The sequence below is a fragment of the Lissotriton vulgaris genome, chromosome 1_1 (genome assembly GCF_964263255.1).
Source record: "Lissotriton vulgaris chromosome 1_1, aLisVul1.2, whole genome shotgun sequence".
Classification (NCBI taxonomy): Eukaryota; Metazoa; Chordata; class Amphibia; order Caudata; family Salamandridae; genus Lissotriton; species Lissotriton vulgaris.
In genome coordinates, this window is record NC_141685.1 from 982,983,258 (window position 1) to 983,001,071 (window position 17,814).

A 17,814-nucleotide genomic window follows, 5' to 3' on the forward strand; every position below is an offset into this window, starting at 1 on the left:
AGGGGTGATGCCAATTACAACTGCTAGACTCCTCCCCTTCAGGAAAAAGTACTGTGTGGTCACCGATCAGCTTCCAAAGTAACGTTTATGTATTTTGGACAAACGTCTGATAATCGAGAGTCTTAGAAGCTGTAAGCAATTGCAGCCTCTGCAAGACAGGCCAAGAGAAACAGCACGGAGGCCAAAGAATGGAAGGGTGAGGAGCCTACGCAACAGACAATTAAAGCCCTCGTAAGTCGGGCGGCGCCAGGTTGTCTTAGTGGGCTGTTGTTTACTTGTCATGCAGCCTCCTCCAACATGGGTATAAATATTGCCCAGTGTTGGACCCGGCCCTTTAGGCAGGTTCACCCCGAGACTTTTTGCTTTTTCCTAGCCTGTTTCTGGAACCTGGTGGTGGTGATTTTAGGCCTCTGCGCACTTTTTCACTGTGGTACAGTGTAAAGTGCTTGAGCTCTCTGTGTATGTGTGGTGAGTGACCTGCCCTCCCATAGGAATGAATGGGGAATATGTATGCCCATGGTAGTTCCTGATGTGTGGGGAGTGCAGGGGCGAGTTTGGTATGAGAGAACTCGTGAGACTGAATGCTGCGAGATGGTATATGCGGCATGATTGTGTCTAGTCTAGAAGTGCCACTTTTTGAAGTTGGCATATTTGTGTAATTTGTGTCTGGCGTGTGATTGGCTGGTGAGCCTGGGTCAGGAGTGCCTGGGCCTGCTTGTGGATTGACTGTCTGGTTTGAGGGTGACAGGGGCTGGAGAGCCCAGGAGGTTGTCTGAGTCAGCCCATGGAGGAAAGGCAGCATCTGCTGCCAGGGAAGTGGGAGGAGATGGCACCTGATAGTGAAGGGCTGTGCTTGCCTGACCACAATGCTGGCTCCACCCTCCCCCCCCCCCCCCCCCCCACTGGGCGACTGTCACCTCTGTCCCTGATACTGACAGGACTTCCCTATAACCAGTTCTAGCTGGTTCTCACACTGCCTGCACAAAGACTTCAAAGACTTTTCCCTGTATAAGAAGGGGCTGTGTCCCCTTCCAATTTGTTCTTGTTTTTGGACTTGAATCTTGCCTGGGGCATGCTGCTGCTTGGGCTCAGGGGAATCCCTGGGCCCTGCCCAGCCCCTGGACACCTGATGGACTTTCCTGGATGCCTGGAGGACTCCTGGGGGACCCCTCTGCCTTGCTTGGGCTGATGGGGGGACTTGGCTTTGCCCCCTGGGAACTTCTGGGACCTTTGCAGCATGGAGAAGCTGCATTTTCCTGCTGAGAGCGCTTGATTTGTATCTCTAGCACCTGGAAGCGCTGGGCTTCCCCCTGAGCGCCTGGGAGCGCTCTGCCTGTTTTCTAGTGCTTTGGAGCGCTTTATTTCCCCCAAGCTCTTGAGAGCGCTTTATTTTTTGTCCTAGCGCTGGGGAGCGCTTTTGTGCACAGCCGGTGCATTGGCCCGCGTTTTGCGTGGGGAGCGGCGGGAGCCCACTCCGCGATGTCGCCGACTTTCATGCCCCTCAATCGAGTGCCCACCTCGACTTATATAGATATTTGAAACCGGAGCCCACCCGGCATTGCCCCGTGTATCACCGCCGCAGCACCGGGCCGACAGGAAGCAGCTGCCGACGTCACGGAAAGGCCGCGCTGGGATTGGCCCAGCCGGCGGAGATTTCCCTTGCGTCATCCTGGGACCGCGCAGGGATTGGCCCGACCTCGAGGGCTTCCCCGCGCTCCTGCCCTGTGAGGAGGAAGACTGCGGCGCTCGCGGGGCTCCCATGAGGAGAGGAGAGCCCCGCACCGAAAGAAGGCCGGCCGCAGCAGAGACGGAGCAGCCGAGGCTCCAGAGAAGGCGGAGAGCGAACTTCCTAGAAGCAGCCGGTGAGTGCCTTGCATGGGAGAGGCTCCCGGGGCCCTTGCATCTGTGTTCCGAGTCCCAGGGAAGGACTCCACCGTTCCGGGGGCATTTTTGTTTGGTCCGAGTCCCCCAGAGAGGGACTCCAACGGCGGCCATTGTGATTACGAGCCTGAGCGGCTCTAGAGGGGCTCTTGAGTGTTCGCATCGTGTTTAAAAACGTGCGAGGCTCAGACCCGGCCGCAGTTATTCTTCGAGTCCCCAGAGGGAGGACTCCAACGTGCGCGGCCTATTTGTACGAGCCCAGAGAGGCTCGTGGGGGCACATTCGTTGAGCCCTGCGAGGCGCCCAACCCATATTTGTTTTAGGGCCCAGGGAGGCTCTTGTGGGCATTTCATATTTAGAGTCCAGAAGGGCTCACCGCCCACATGATGTTTAGAGCCCAGTGAGGCTCTTGGGGGACACCAGTGCAAGAGCCTGTGTGGCTCCAACGTGGACGTATGTGTTTGGAGAGCCTGTGTGGCTCCAACCCCTGCGGCGCAGTTTGTCTAGGGCCAGTGAGAGCCCTTGCCGCAGTTTGAAGTTCCCAGCTGCCCAGCAATTAGTGGGCAGCTGCACTGTTTAGGTCTTGGGATTTCTCAGGTGCCCAGCAAGTAGTGGGCACCTGCAACGTTTAGGTTTTGCGCCAGTGGCGCACCCTTTGACTGGCGCTGCCTGGCAGCGCGCCCTGACATTTGGACACAGGGCGTCTGAGCCCCAACAAGGCCAGTTGGCCTAGGGACTGCCACAGAGGGTGGCTTATGTACGTTTTGCGCAATTGTATGGTTATTGCACCTCTGAATGTGTTTTCTTGCATCATGTGTTATTCCTGCACCTCTGAATGTTTTTAGGCATCATGTGATTTTTGCGCTATTGTATTGTTCTGGCACCTCTGAATGTTTTTAGGCATCATGTGTCTTCCTTTCTTTCCCTGCGCTGCACCTCTGAATGTTTTAGGCTTCATGTGTCTTCTTGCGCTGCACCTCTGAATGTATTTTATTGCATCATGTGCTTTGTTCTTTACACCGCTGAATGTGTAGGTTTATGCATCATGTGTTTCTCTTTACTACTCCTCTGAATGTATAATTATGCATCATGGGTAATGTGTTTTTTCCTAGACCCCTAAACGCTGTGTGATACTTAGGTGGTTGTCCTTACACCTCTGAATGTTTTAGGCATCATATGTTTCTCCTTTATTACTCCTCTGAATGTGTTTCATGCATCATGGGTAATGTGTTCTTGTTTATACCCCTAAATGTATTTTATTCTTAGGTGGTTGTTCTTTTAGTACAGGTGGTCCTAGTGAGGTCCTGGTACCTGTTCCCAGTAGTTAATGGATGTGATTTATAACTGTTACTTTGTGCTACAGTGATTTTGTATTCTTTTATTCTAAATTCTGACAGTATTTCATTTCTACTAAGTGCTGATTCTGACAGTGGCCCATGTGGCCCTGTCTTGTAAATAATCCCTTGTGTATATTGCCCGTGCCAGTTGGCACAATGTACCTGTGTGATACTATCTGATGTGTGTTTACAATACAAAAAGTTATTTTATAAATAACCTTGTGTGGAGTTCCTTTTGTGGTGTGCCTAGTATGTTGTTACTGTTGTGTGCTGGCGCAAATGCTTTACACATTGCCTCCGAGTTTAGCCTTACTGCTTGTGCCAAGCTACCAAGGGGGTGAGCAGGGGTTATCTTGGCATGTGACTTCCTTGCCCTGACTAGAATGGTGGTTTCTGCCTGGCTTTGGCGTCAGCCTTAGCCTACCAGAAATAGCCAGATCTAACACCCAGAAAATAATTTTCATGTGTTATTTGAAAGACTAAAGTCGGCTTGTATGTAACATGAGGAAGGGATTTTGTATGTGTGCTATAAAAGCCGCGAACATGTTTGAATTAATCGTATTTAGAATATCGCTCATTGTTCATATATGTATTTCATGTGGGCTGATTACCTATGTATTAGGTCAGCATCTATATCAAACACTTACCCGATTAATTGAAGACATTCACACAAATCCAAGTACCATACTGGATGAATTAAGTATAGTGTTGAATCTCACAATGTTTACTATATCTCATTACTTATATCTGTTACAGGGCATCCTTGATAAGCCAGAAATCGCTGGTATTCAGGCCTGCGTGTGCTAAAAAATAAACCATGTTCTTCAGCTCATTAATGTCAGGTAAAGCTTGAAAACAGGAGACAGCAATAAAAGGGAGAGGATGTGGTTTACAGCCAGAGCTGCTATCTTTGGAACTAGGGAAGCATGTTTGAATCCCGGCGTAGCCTCAACACCATGTGATTACCTAATCTTCGGTGTATAAACAAGACAAATATCCACAAACCTTATTGTCTCACATTACCACCTCAAGAATCCTGTTTTTAGTGTATGGTGATAAAAGCTGTTTGAAGCAAGCACCACCTTAACTTACCACCAAGGACATGTAATAAAGCCACTCAAAAATGGCTGTGATCAAGCACTGGCCTCTTTATCTTGCAGGTTCTTTTTCAGAATGTTCTTGCTTTTTCCCTATTCGTCCTCCCTTTCTCTCCCTTTCTTTTTGTCTTACGAAACGAAAGAAAATCTTGGAATAAACCCCAGAAGAACTAGTCCCCAAAAAAAGAACAACGGTGTCTATCACCTGCACAAATTAAGCACTGTCATCAGCCGATTAACACTTCATGATAAACCAAAAAGAAATTGTACGAAACTCTGCATAAGGCCTTATGTCGAAAAACATATAGAAGACAACTGCTTCTAATAACAACACAACTGTTTCTAATGACAACCCCATACATCTATCGTAATTTTTTGTGCAGTTTTATATGCAACGAACTTCGCCCAAAGACACCAGGGCACTGTACACGAGGACCGCATTACACAAGTGCGGATTACTTGCTTGGGCACGGGACGTTTCAGTGATGCGCCCAGAATGTCAGGGTGTCGAGCCGATGCCGAGACTCCAAACTAGTTCCTCAGATGGCAGCTCTGGCCTATCAGCCACACTTCATTTCAATTAAGCGGGCATCGCGAACTCTTAAAAAGCGGTAAGTCACATCGTAGGTAGAATCCCATGCACATTCTGTGTGGTTTTTTATTTTACTTTACATGCGTGCTCCGCTCGCACTCTTTTTCATGTTCCTCGAATGCCTGTAAATTAAAAGGGGGGCGGACCAAAGCCTCTCACAGCCATATCCCCCCAGCCCTTTGAAGCAGTGTGTACAAGAACGCCTGGAGGGGTGGTGTCGTGGAGGGGGGCATTTGAAGCTGTATTTTCCCCACTTGGCCCTGCTCTTTGAAGAGTAGAAAGAAGAATGATTTGAGGGCGAGGGGCATTGACCAGGGCTGGCTGCACAAGGGCCTCATGGCATGGGGTGATTGGAACATCTGAACCCACAGCTCAGCGCATTCATTAGCTTTGCCGGTCTCTTATATTTGGCAGTTGGAGCTTTGTGCACCCACGTTTCTTGTTGCTCATTTGCACATTAAGTCCACCTAATGCAATACGTCGAGTCGGCTTTGTAAAGATAAAACCCATGAGTGTACGCTTTGAGGCTTCATCAATGCAATGAGGCTGCTGATTCAAGAAAGTGCTCCCGAGTATATTTAATGGCTGCTCAAGGGCCAGGTGCAATACGGCTGTAGTTTTGTTAACAAACAGGGGACCCAGGGACAGTAAAAATGAAAACTTCCTGCCAGAGGCTGTGATGTTGGTATGTGCAGCCGTGAGCGTGCACATCCTGAAACCGGAGGTTCGGGTGTGTCACGCCTGTCGTGGGGCGGGACTTCCGTCTTTTGAAGCCCACGCCCACGGAGTGAAGCAGTACTGACGCGGGGCTCCCATGCCTGAGGGAGAGCCCCGCGGTGGCGTCTGGAGTGGCGGCTGAGGCCGCCGATGAGGTGAGTGTTGTGGGGTGGGGTGGAGTAGAGTGGGGTGGGTTAGGGGAGGCAATGCGCGTGTGTGTGTATGCGTGTGCACGTGTACGTGCGTGTCTGTGTGTGTGCGTGTTTGTGTGTGTGTTCAAGGAAGGGGGGGCTGTGTGTGTGTGCACGCCGTTAGTGCATGCTAGCCAATCAAAATCAGGGGATGTGTGTGTATATGGAAGTGCGTCTGCGCAAGCACAACTCTTTAGAAGCACGTCCACAGACATCAATCGGCGCGTGCCCCAGTCTGTACCACTTGGCAGGCACTTGGCAGGCAAGACGACCACAATAGATATTGCTGGCGACAGCTCTTTCGCGCTGCATCACCAGCGAGACCTAAACAGTGCACTGTCCTTTGGACACGAATCAAAGCACGCAATCCTAATATCTTTACATTTCTGATACAATTTCTATATTTTTTACTCAAAGGGAGAAAGAAATAGGGATCACTGGTTCCTTGCTTTGTAGATCACCGAAGTGTACAAGGGCATTTCGGCCCAGTTGGTTTCAAGCTTTCATCTGCTGAAGTTGTAGGTGCCATATGTCATTACACACTGCTAGGTATACTGCACCATTTTGTACTAATTTGCAGTTTTCACCCTGCGTGCCCTGACTAAGTCCTCTTTTCTTCCAAGCGTGGTCTGCTGCTGGGCCTGGGCTGTTAAAATGTCTGCTCTCACTGCCGTTCCAAGGCCTGGTTTGGTGATATTGGGTTTGGCCATATGCTGTCCTGCCCTCCGGGGCCTCTCTGCCCTACACTGCTGGAATTGAGCTGGGGTGGACAGCATAATCCAACATAATCCAAACTATCTAAACTATCTCACTGAGGTTCAGCTCTGACTGGCTTTACTTTACCAAATAACTGAAAACGAATGACCCTAACACTGTCCATTACAACAGGCCAGTCCCCAGCCCACTCTATCCTTTTTAGTTGGGTACACTTTATTTTTTTTTGGAAAATTTCAGATCCCCCCCCCCGCCCCCAACATTATTGACTAAGCTACATCCCTGATCAGGATTGTAGATCCTTAGCCAGGTAGGGGCAAAAACAAGAAGGCAAAACATCTATAAGTTTAAACTTAGTCTGTTCCACATGTCTTACTGGCTCATTCCTTGTCTTTTTCCTGAGAACTAGCCATGTTGTTTTCTTACAGCTGGGGTTAGGATCGTATGTAATGGTGTATCTTGCCACCAGTGTCCGCCTCGCTTCATCTCCAGTGATAAGTTTTTTTTACAACTCTTCAATGTGCATGGCTTTTTCTGGTGTAGGCAAACTTTTAGGCTTTTCCATTACATGGTGTTTCAAAGGACTTCAAGAATAACATTTGCATTCGCCACAGTAGGCTTTCTACTAAGCATCTATATGCAGTGTTAGATGTATTAAGGCTGTCAGTATAGTGGGTCTATTGACAATAAAGACAAGGTGTCTTCTAACACATCTCGTAGCCTTTGGTAAAAGGCACCTAATGCTGCCTTGTCTTCCAAAGCAGCCTCCATGGCAATTAGGAAACAACTGATATATAAGTAACAAATACTTTATTTCCTTGTTCCAGGTTTAATAACACCATGTACGCAGCCTGTTACGTCTGCCAATTTTTTAATTGACAAATTAACTGGTTCCAATTAGTAGGCCAAGGGCTCTGGCTCAACATCAAGCAGATAGCCCATGTCATGGCGTCTTTGGCTAGATTAGAGACTACAAATGTTACTTCGGGCGAACATAGAGCAAAGGATTGTGGTTGAAACTGCACTGCACTAAAAAGGGTTAAAACATAAGGTGATCAGCCCCAAAGTCCTCTGTTGGAGCTAAAGGTTGAATCACTCCTTGCCTTAGGGACATTGTCAGTAGACCCAGTATGCTAGTATTGATAGTTTGTAAAGCGATCACCTGATTTTGCAAGTTTACAGGAAAATACATTATCTAATTCTTTCCTGATTTATTTCATACTTGAGCCATTGCCTGAAGTGGGGTTTTGGAAGAATTCATTGCCTTTGCAAACTTTTATGTTCTGAGTAGTCAGACCCGTTGAGAGCTCCTGCAGTCCCTAACCCCCTCTGCAGAGGTATCAGATAGCTGATATGCCCATCAATGGGAAACAGGGAAAATAGTCCATGAAAAAACAAGCCTGGATTCACTCTCTAGTTGAATCTGTCTCACTTGGTGGTGCCTTTTAATGATTTCTACCAGGTAACCTCAGGGACTTTGAGGGTTTATGGACCTGCTGTGGCGTAAATAGAATACAACAGTTGGGAGTCTGGAATATGATATTGGAGGCCTGACAGGTAGACAGGTAGGCAAATGGATAGATTGAGGCTTACTAGTTTCAGAATGTGCTGCTACGGGCTTGTCAGGATACCAGGCAGGAACACCAGACGACAAGGTCGCAAGCTATGTATCTAAATAGCAATAAAAATCAAGGAATGAACAAAAGGAGTGACATTTGATGAAGAGGACTAAAAAGGCACCCAAACTGAAGTCTAAGGTATGGTAAACGGATGCTAACTCAAGCAAATCAGAGAACTACAGCATCAGCATAGCATGATGCGTGCATGTGCTCTGTCTGTAAGGGGTCGTAAGCAATAACTCACTCTCCCACTAACATCTCAGAAGTGATTAAGCTGACCAGGAAGTGTGGATGTAAGGTGAAACTGTTGTACAGTGTAGTGTTGGCCTTAGCCCAATTTCCATTGCCCTATCTTCCACATTTTTCAGGCTTTCCAAACCCTGCAAGCGACTTGGTGACTGTGACCTTTCTCAATCCTGACAAAGTGAGACGTAGTATGTGGGAGACTGGAATCACCATGAAGATCCCTTGATGTGAGCTAAGAACTGTGGGGCAGATTTACAAGCAACTGACACATCTGTAGAAATTTTTCAGTTTCCCTGTGCCAGCCTGTGATACCCTTGCGCCACATGGATGTGCCGTATTTACAATGTGGCGCACCATGGCGCAAGGATTGACAGATGCGTCAGAAATTCTGATGTATCTGTTGGCCCAAAAGTCACACATTGCTGGAGTCATGTCACAAGCACGACGCAACTCCAGCAATACATGGGGAGGCCTAAACTCATTGTACTGCATCACTCCTTTCGCCTGCTTCAAGCATGTGTAAGGTTTTGATGCAGTGGCAATAGAAGTGCCGCAGTGAAATCTTGTAAATTTCACAGGTCATTTCTACGAGGCTTTCCTGAGTGGGAACGCCCAGCGTGCATACATTATATCTTCCGCAGGTATAATGTGACACAGGGCTTTACGAGATGATGCATCTCCGTAGATGTGTCACGTTGTAAATTGGTTACATTGTTAACACTGAGGCTGCGTCACAAAGGTGAAGCAACAGTGGCACAAAAGTGTCGTAAGGGGCTTGTAAATCTGCCCCTGTATAAGGCTGTTATCTCATTGAGCCTGTCTTCAAGGAGGATGAGTTGAGAATTGTATTTCATTGAGAGTCTTCATGTGCACTGAGAGTGAGGCAACAGCTGCACGAAACCAAGAACTGTAGAGTTCCCTGCTATTTGACAATTCAACCTCTAACCAATCGAACTTGTATTGAAAAAATGGACTTCTTCTCTCAGTTGCCTTCACTGTTTTTTCTTCCCTCTGCTGAAACCTATATCAACTCACTCTATTTTAAATGTTGTCACCTTTGTATCATTCATATTTTCTCAGCCTCACTAGCCCCTGTAAATAAAGTGCGCCCGTCAACATGCTAGATAAGCAAAAATATATACAAATTTAAGGGAGCTATTATATGCATTACAAATCTACACTACACAAATGCCGCCAGGTTGCAATGTTACACTCAGAACCAACTTGTTTCTGATTAACCTTGCAATGATCATAAAACAGATGTTTCTCTTCAATTCTTTTAACACTTGCTCAGAATATTCAATAGAGTTTCTGTTTCACATAAGATTACAAGTATGCACCACTGTAAATTACCAAACCAAAATCGTGTACAAAATGCATTATAATATTTCTCCCATTTCCTTTTAAACCCGTCTTTTCCTAATGACCTCCACTTATTCTCTTTGCCCTTGAAACTCTTATAGCTACCATGGGAACAGATGTTGTTTTTCGTGTTTTTGTATGCACCAGAGGCAGGATTGGATAAAAAGTAGTTGCTGTGCATGGCTTGACTTGTAGGAGGGGTGGGTTTGGGTAGGTGTTGATTCTGTGTTTTGCTGTCTTGTCACAAAACATGATTGGATAAAGTATTTCTGTCTCTGTGTTTATCTGATTTGTCCATTTCTGAGGTGTTACGTCTTTGTTTTGCAGGTGACATCACTCTCGATCCACACACCGCAAACCCCTGGCTCATTTTGTCAGACGACAGGAAGGCTGTTGGCTATGGGGAAAGAGCACAGGACCTTCCTAAGAATCCAGAGAGATACGATTCCTATGCCTTTGTCCTGGGGCGAGAGAGGCTGACCTCAGGAAAACACTACTGGGAGGTGGAAGTTGGAAATAAGACAAGCTGGACTTTGGGGGTTTGTGATGAGTCTCAGAGCAGAAAGGGCAGCTTAATTCTAGAGCCTCAGAGGGGATACTGGGTGATACGTCTCATAGATAATTGTTACCAGGCTAACACCACCCCATGCACTCCTCTGACGCCTCGTAACCTCCCCAGCATAGTGGGTGTTTACCTGGACTACAAAGCTGGCACACTATCATTTTACAACGTCAAGGACCAGTCTGTGCTCTACTCTTTCGTTCAAGCCATCTTCCCACGCACACTGAGAGCATGCTTCAGCCCTAGCATCAGTGATGGTGGTAGGAATCCAGGCTCTTTGCAGATCCTGCCAGTGTGACTTCAGAGCAGCACGCGCTCCAAACTAGGCACTGGTCCATTGTATTTAAGGATCACAAGTTATCTTTGTGAAGCTTTATATATGTAAATATAGAAGGAAAAAAGTCTATTTTCAAGCCTTATTGTATGCTCCCCTGTGTCACCAAAACTTGCCGGCAATTGTCTGTGCAGACTGAATGCACATAAAATGGACAAAATGGTAATGCCCTTGCATCCTAGTAATCCAAACCCTTTGCACACTTGTATATCAGAATATCAATAACAAAAATGTCACAAAATATAATACAAATATGTTCCATCAGGCGTAGATGTGCTTTTACTAACTCCTTCTGGGCAATACAGAAATGTTGATATCTAGGCCTCGATCTCTACAAGAATCTTGCTTTCTGTCTTTATTTGTAAATGATGGCAAATCAAAGATTATCTGTTTACTGAAATGAATCTCCTTGACTGCTCTTGCGTGTGATCCTTTCACGGACTGGATATATAAATGATTTTGGGCAGGGATAACACATATTTTCTCAATCCCATTAAAAAGTCTCTGCCTGTTGGTCGGCAGGGAGATCTATCTTGCAAGGTAGGAGATAACACTTCCCTTCCTCTCTGACTAGAGTGAAATTGCACCATTATGTAACATGTTGTAGATTGATCTCAGGGCACTTCTAGTTAGTTACATGTAGGTTTATTGTAGACACAGCTGAGCACACACCTCACTAGCTGACCAGACCCTCAACTGACAAGAGTAGAATACTCCGGTACAAGTTAGAACAACATGGGTATTCTGAAAAGGCTGAAGAGGTAAGAACACAAAGGAAGAGCTAATGACTACTGTCAGCCATGTTACATGAAGAACTAATATACAACATAAAACAAGTCAGAACCTTGAGTTATCACGAGGTTCTATATGTGAGGGGCACCATGCCACTGAATTTAGAAGTCCCATGTGCAGCACATTCTTGAAGTACTGTTTTCTTGTTTAATCTGCTTGTTTAGCAGACGTCTCATTTATTTTTTCATTAAATGGTTTAATTGATTAACAAAAAACGAGGGCTGTATGTAAGTACTGGGTTATGGTATAGGATATGAAATGAACCAATGACTAACCTCCAAGAATATTGATTTTAAGGAAATAAAATCTTATTTACAAAATAAAGGGAAATACTTACTGTTAATTAAGTATTTAGCTCGTGTTGAGATTTATGGTTTGTATCTCGTGCTTGTCCTATGTCACTGCTGAGTGAGATGTTCTTGGGAATTGCTGTTCTGGTGTACTTTCTGGTTCTCTGCACCATGCTCAGAGTAAATGCATATAATAAGGGGCATTTATTCGATCACTAAGGCTGTCCCTGACTGTCAGCTACGCAAATAGTAAAAAGCCTTTACAAATTACTTGGCCTGGTGCTAAATAGTAGACATTGGGCCAGATGAACGACCGTTTTTTGCGGTCCTGAGGGTTTAAAAAAAAAGAAGTGAGCCCCATTGTTGGGAAGTGGTTGACGATCAACCCAGATGTTAGCATTGAGGTCTCTTAGGTCAACACACATTCTGAGACATTTGTCAGATTTTCGGGCCAAAACAATTGGGCCGAGCCATTCGGAACCCTCAATGGGTTTAATGACCCCTCCAGCACAAAGTCGTTCTAATTCTTTCTTGATTTCAGAACGGGGATCATCAATGAACTGTTAAGCACTCTTAAAGGTGCCACATTTTCACTGCCCTTGACATCTCCTCAGCGTATCATCAAATTGAGGTATGCAAAGAGTCCAGGCATTTAACATTTTTTGTCACCGTTACATCCGTATGCCTTTCGGACTTGCTTCTGCGTCGGCAGTGTTTCACAGACTGTTGAACAATTTATTCAAGGACATTCCTGGTGTCATTTTTTTCCAGGATGACATTTTAATTTATGGCAGGTCCGATTTGGAGCATGATGACAGAGTTAAACATGTTCTAAGTATCATCCAAGCAAGTGGTTTGACTCTAAGAGCTGACAAATGCAAGTTTTTTCAAGATGGCGTTGATTCTTAGGTAATCATATTTGCCATAATGGTATAGAGCCTAAACTTAAAATCATAGAGGCCATTCAAAATGCACCCACACCTATGAACAAAGATCAACTCCGTTCCTATTTAGGTTTGGTTGAATATTATGCAAAGTTTATTAGCAATTTCTCCACTAAAACCGCCTCTATGCGCATTCTTCTCAAGAAAAATGCCAAATTTGTGTGGGATGATTACTGTTGTAACAATTTTGATTCCATCAAACAAGAAATTGTACAAGCCTGACCTCCTAAACTTTTTAACATCAACAACTTATGTATCATTTCTGCTGATGCCAGTAATGTTGGTTTGGGGCTGTTCTTCTCCAGAAGAGGAGTGATGGTCAAGAAGAAACCATAGCCTTCGCTTCGAGAACCTTGAGGGGTGCTGAAAGTACTTACTCAACTATTGAGAAGGAAGCCCTGGGTTTGTGGTGGGGTGTACAACATTTTAAGAATTTTTTGTGGGGCAATGAATTCATTTTGAGGACTGACCACAAACCTTTGGTTGACTTATTCACAACCAAGGGTGGTTGGAGGGCCACGCCACGTATTTCAAAATGGCAATTCAGGTTGCAAGAATTCAGCTATCGACTTGAGTATGTGGCTAGGGCTAAAAACCATGTTGCCGACTGCCTGTCCAGGTTACCCCTTTCAACTGAGAATGTTGTTTCAGAATGCGACGATTTGGAAATTGTCTGTGATGTATGCTCGTTGGAAGACACTGTGGGTTGTGCCCTTTCTGAACGTGAATGGTTAGATAGTACGTCTGGGATGTTGTAGTCATGAAGGTCATTGACCTCTTAACTAGTGTGTGGCCCAGCGACAAGGATTGTCCTTCTGATTTGGTGCTCTACAAAGAGGTCAAAGATGAGTTGTCTGTGGTGGATGGTGTGTTACGTAGAGGTGGGTTGTTAGTAGTTCCCTCCACTATTCATAATAGAATTTTTAATTTGGCTCACAAAGGTCATCCTGGCATTCGTGCCATGAAACGCAGAGTGAGACAAGATTTTTGGTGGCCGGCTCTGGATATGGATGTTGAACATTTTGTACGGGACTGTTGTGTGTGTGTCACAAGTGATAAGTCTCAAGTGACCCAACCTTCTCCTGTTGAACCAGTTGTTGTGAAGAATACACCATGGACCAAACTGGCCTTTGATATTGCTGGTCCATATGGACTCATTGGTAGTTCCCCTAAATATGCTCTGGTTCTAATCGACTACATGTTGAAATGGCCTGAAGTTAGATTTGTAGATAATGTCAATTCCTCTTCTGTTATCAATTTTTTTCAAGACATTTTTCTCAGGGAGGGTTTTCCGGAGGAGTTAGTATCAGACAATGGTACCCAGTTAATTTCATTTGAAATTCAGAAATTTCTTAAGGAGGCCGGCATCAAACAAATTCTTACGTCCCTTTACCATCCCCGTAGCAATGGCTTAGTCGAGCGTTTCAACTGTGTTGTCAAGGAACACTTGCAACTTGCTTTGGTGAATGGGTTGCATTGGCGCACGGCTGTTTGTGATATGTTGTGGGCTGTGAGAACCACTCCTCATGACAGTACTGTTGTCGCTCCTTTCACCTTACTTCGAGGAAGGTTAGCTGGCTCCAAACTGAATAAGGAATGGATGTCCAGAAAAATGGTTGATACCAAAATGCTGTCTGCTGTAACTGATATCAGGGCTGCTGTTCAGCCCAGATATGATACCAGACCTGCCGTGCGTCTTCCTCTGGATGTGAAGGTGGGTGATTGGGTGAGAATCAAGAAACCGGGATTTCTTCGCAAGGGTGAGTCTCGGTTCTCGTCTCCTAAAAGAGTGTCTGCTGTAAAAGATCATGTGGTGGTATTATTGGACGGAAGTGTTTGGAACAAATCTACCATCTCCATTGTTTCCCAAACATATGGTTGATGAGGTAAACAAAAGTTTGGGTGTACATTTTCCTCCTATTGTTGTGTCCTTTAGTGTTCACAGAAGGGAAGGTGTTGTTCATTCTGATCATGCTCCCCTGAGGAGTGCATCTTCCAGGTTGAAATTTGTTCCTGTGAAATTTCGTGATTATAAGATGATGTAATTTCTCTCTTTGTTTGCTGTCTTGCTTCTATTTCATTTCACCTCGTTCTTACTTTTCTTTGTTTCTTTATGCCTCTCTGTTTATATTTTCTATTGTGAAGAGAGGGAGGTGTGTTGGGATCTAGTTCTATAGAATTCTCTTGCAATTCTTGTGCTAACGTTCCCTGCTTGGAACAGAGAATGTTCCATCAACAGCAGTTGCTGTGACTGGACTTAATAAATGCACCCCCAACCTGACGGGATTTGCTCTTCTTTTCACCCATGTACCAACCCTATTTTGCGAGTCGCTAATCAATTAGCGACTTGCAAAATAGGGTTAGCGACTCGCTATTAGGCAGGAGCGTTCCAAGGGCGCCCCTCCCTAATAGCGACTCCAAAACCTATGTACGAATGTTTTGCAACCGCAATTGCAGTCTCAAAATACTCGCAGTTTACCACCCTTCTCAGAAAGGTGGTAAGGCACTCACAAACGGGAAGGGGTACCCAGGGAACCCTTTCCCCTTTGGGAATGCATGCACAAATATTTTTTAAGGGCAGGCAGTGGTCCCAGGGACCACTGCCTGCCCTTGAAAAAAGAAAATGAAAAGTTTAATTTTTATTTATTAAATGCATCCAGTTGTCTTTCAGGAAAACTGGCTGCATTTAAAAAAATTGCTTTATTTAATAGTAGTCCCAGACATGGTAGTCTGCTGACCCCAGCGGGCCACCATCCCTGGGAGTGCTAACCATTTCCAATGCCTCATTAATATTCATGAGGCATGCAATTTGCGACCTCATTGGGAATCCCAAACAGTGTCTCAAACACTGTTGTACATAGCATTTTGCGCCTCGCAAATTGCGACTCACAATTTGTCGCAATTTGCGAGTCGCAAAATGCTATGGTCTGTCCCTTTAAGCAGTATTTGGCTGGAAGTCACGTATATAAAAGAAATTTCCCTTTTCACCATAAGCTAAATATTATGCACTATTTGTTCAGCAGCCATTTAAATAGCAAATAAACTTCATTATTCACTGGGCTGATGGCTAAATAGTAGATAGGACGCATGATTTGGCCAGTATCCATGTAAATAGCAGAGAAACTTCCCTATTGACCTGGCTGCTGTCTAAACAGCCCGGCCTTATGCATTAATATGCCTAGCACACATTTTAACAGCCACTTGCCACCAGGAAAAATGCAAACAAAGAATGAACATAATTGGAACCCATCTCACTATGCAAATTAACACTAAAAATGGCAAATACAATTTGCATCTGAGCAGCAGCTAGCTACTCTTAGGACTAAAGGACCCAGTAGCCGTCAAAGAGAATGCATGAATGTTTTCACGTTAATTTGTATTAAAATGGCTAGATTCTTTGCAAGACTTGGTGAAGCTATTTATTGTTCCATAGATATATACTTACTTTTACTCCCAAAATATTAGGATGTACCAGGGTCATAGGGTCAGCAGAAGACTCCACTTTTTCTGTCCTGCTATTTCATAGAACCAATAAGTGCATTCTGAAATGAGTATTTCTGGTTCAGCTGTAAAAGCAAAGGCCACAACTGGAAAAGCTTCATCCCAATCACAAGTTGCCATTTAATATTTAGGGTGATATTTTTTAAATAGAAACAATTGCATAGGACTTATTGTGCAAGTCACCAATGTAGTTTAGTTGAGAGGCTTCATTCTAATCTCATGCCAGAAGGAACAAACCCCCACATGCATCATTGTTTCATTTTGCACTTCCTAATTTGCGATTTTTAGGGAATCGCAAATTAGGAAATGCAAAATGGGATGCATGTACATTTTTGCAAAATATTTGAGAATCAGTAAAAATCGCAATTTTGACCGATTCTCAAATATTATGCGAATTCCAAAGTGCGAATTCGCACTTCCCATTGTTTCCTATGGGCCAAAAGGCCCATAGCGATCAATGGGAAGGCTTTAACAAATTGCGATTTTCATTTTGAAAATCGCAATTTGTAAATGCATTTCATGGGTGCAGGGGGGGTCCAAACGACCCCCCCTGCACCCCTGAAATGTATTTTTCGTATCATGTTACACACACACATGTCCTAAGGACATGTGTGTCCGTAACCTGACTGCTTAAAAAAAGCATTTTAAAGCATTTTTACACCTTTTTCCAAATTTACCGAGTGGTTCAACCACTCGGTAAATTTAACCCCCTAATTGCGAATTCGCAATTTGAAAAATATTCATGCATTGCTTTTAAGAAATCGCATATTTGCGATTTCTTAAAAGCAAATGCAATTTTAGAAATCGCAAAAATGATGCAAATTCTAAAATTGAATGATGCATTCCAAAAAGCTATTTTGGAATCGCAAACGGCCGATTTTAAGGAATCGCACCGTTTGCGATTCCAAAATACTTTGATGCATGTGGGGGAAAAACTTTATACTTTTAAAAAATACAGATATATGTACCTAGCCAAATGAAACTCAGTGCCTGGCTAACAAATTGTACTTTGTAGTGTGTTTTGTAGTACTACGTACTACAAATTGCACTTCACAAACTAAGTGCAGAGTTGTACATCTCTGCACATTGGCGTTGAAATAGTTTTCAGAATAGGGGGGGGGCTGCAATTAATGTTATATCAATTAAGTTATAGGGATTGTGAAAAATCGAAGCGCTACACAAAGAACAAATGTGGCAAATGTGTCATGCCAATTCAGCCGGAGTATCGTAAGGGTGTGGTTTGTAGCCAGTGGCGCACTTTGGATCACTAGTGAGGTAGCACACTGTCATTCACAGAAACCACATTTTCTGTTGAAAAGGGCGCTTTATTTGCCTAGCTAATCAGTTTTACTGGTAAAACTAAATAGCACACACATGGTGATGTGTGGAAATCCGGTTTCAGCAATTATTTATAATTTGTGCTAATTAAAGTGTCAAGCTTTGTTCCTATTAGAATCTCTGTTTCCATCACACATCAGAATTACAAACAAATGTGCTTCATTTGTGCTTTCCTAATTGCTAAAATATTTTGAAATATGTGTATAGTTCATTTACAGGTATTTAAATGTTGTTTTGCATTATATAGGAAAAACTGACATCCTACAGCCCTTCCTTTCAATTCCTGTACCCCAGCAA

General features: G+C 44.4%; 1 protein-coding gene across 2 annotated transcripts in view; it reads left to right on the forward strand.

Moving 5' to 3' along the window:
* Positions 1-11,768, forward strand: part of LOC147748341 (E3 ubiquitin-protein ligase TRIM39-like) — an 86,220-nt gene extending 74,452 nt beyond the window's left edge. Inside the window, exons 8-9 of one of the 2 annotated variants that reach the window (XR_015309274.1) lie at positions 10,084-11,192; positions 11,227-11,768. Coding sequence is in view for 1 of the 2 variants with exons in the window: in XM_086960429.1 (XP_086816555.1) it covers positions 10,084-10,616 (533 nt within the window). In the remaining variant the exon portion in view is untranslated. Of the gene's footprint in view, positions 1-10,083 lie in introns of both variants that reach the window. The other variant, XM_086960429.1, reaches the window with a different exon arrangement.
* Positions 11,769-17,814: the final 6,046 nt, after the last annotated feature.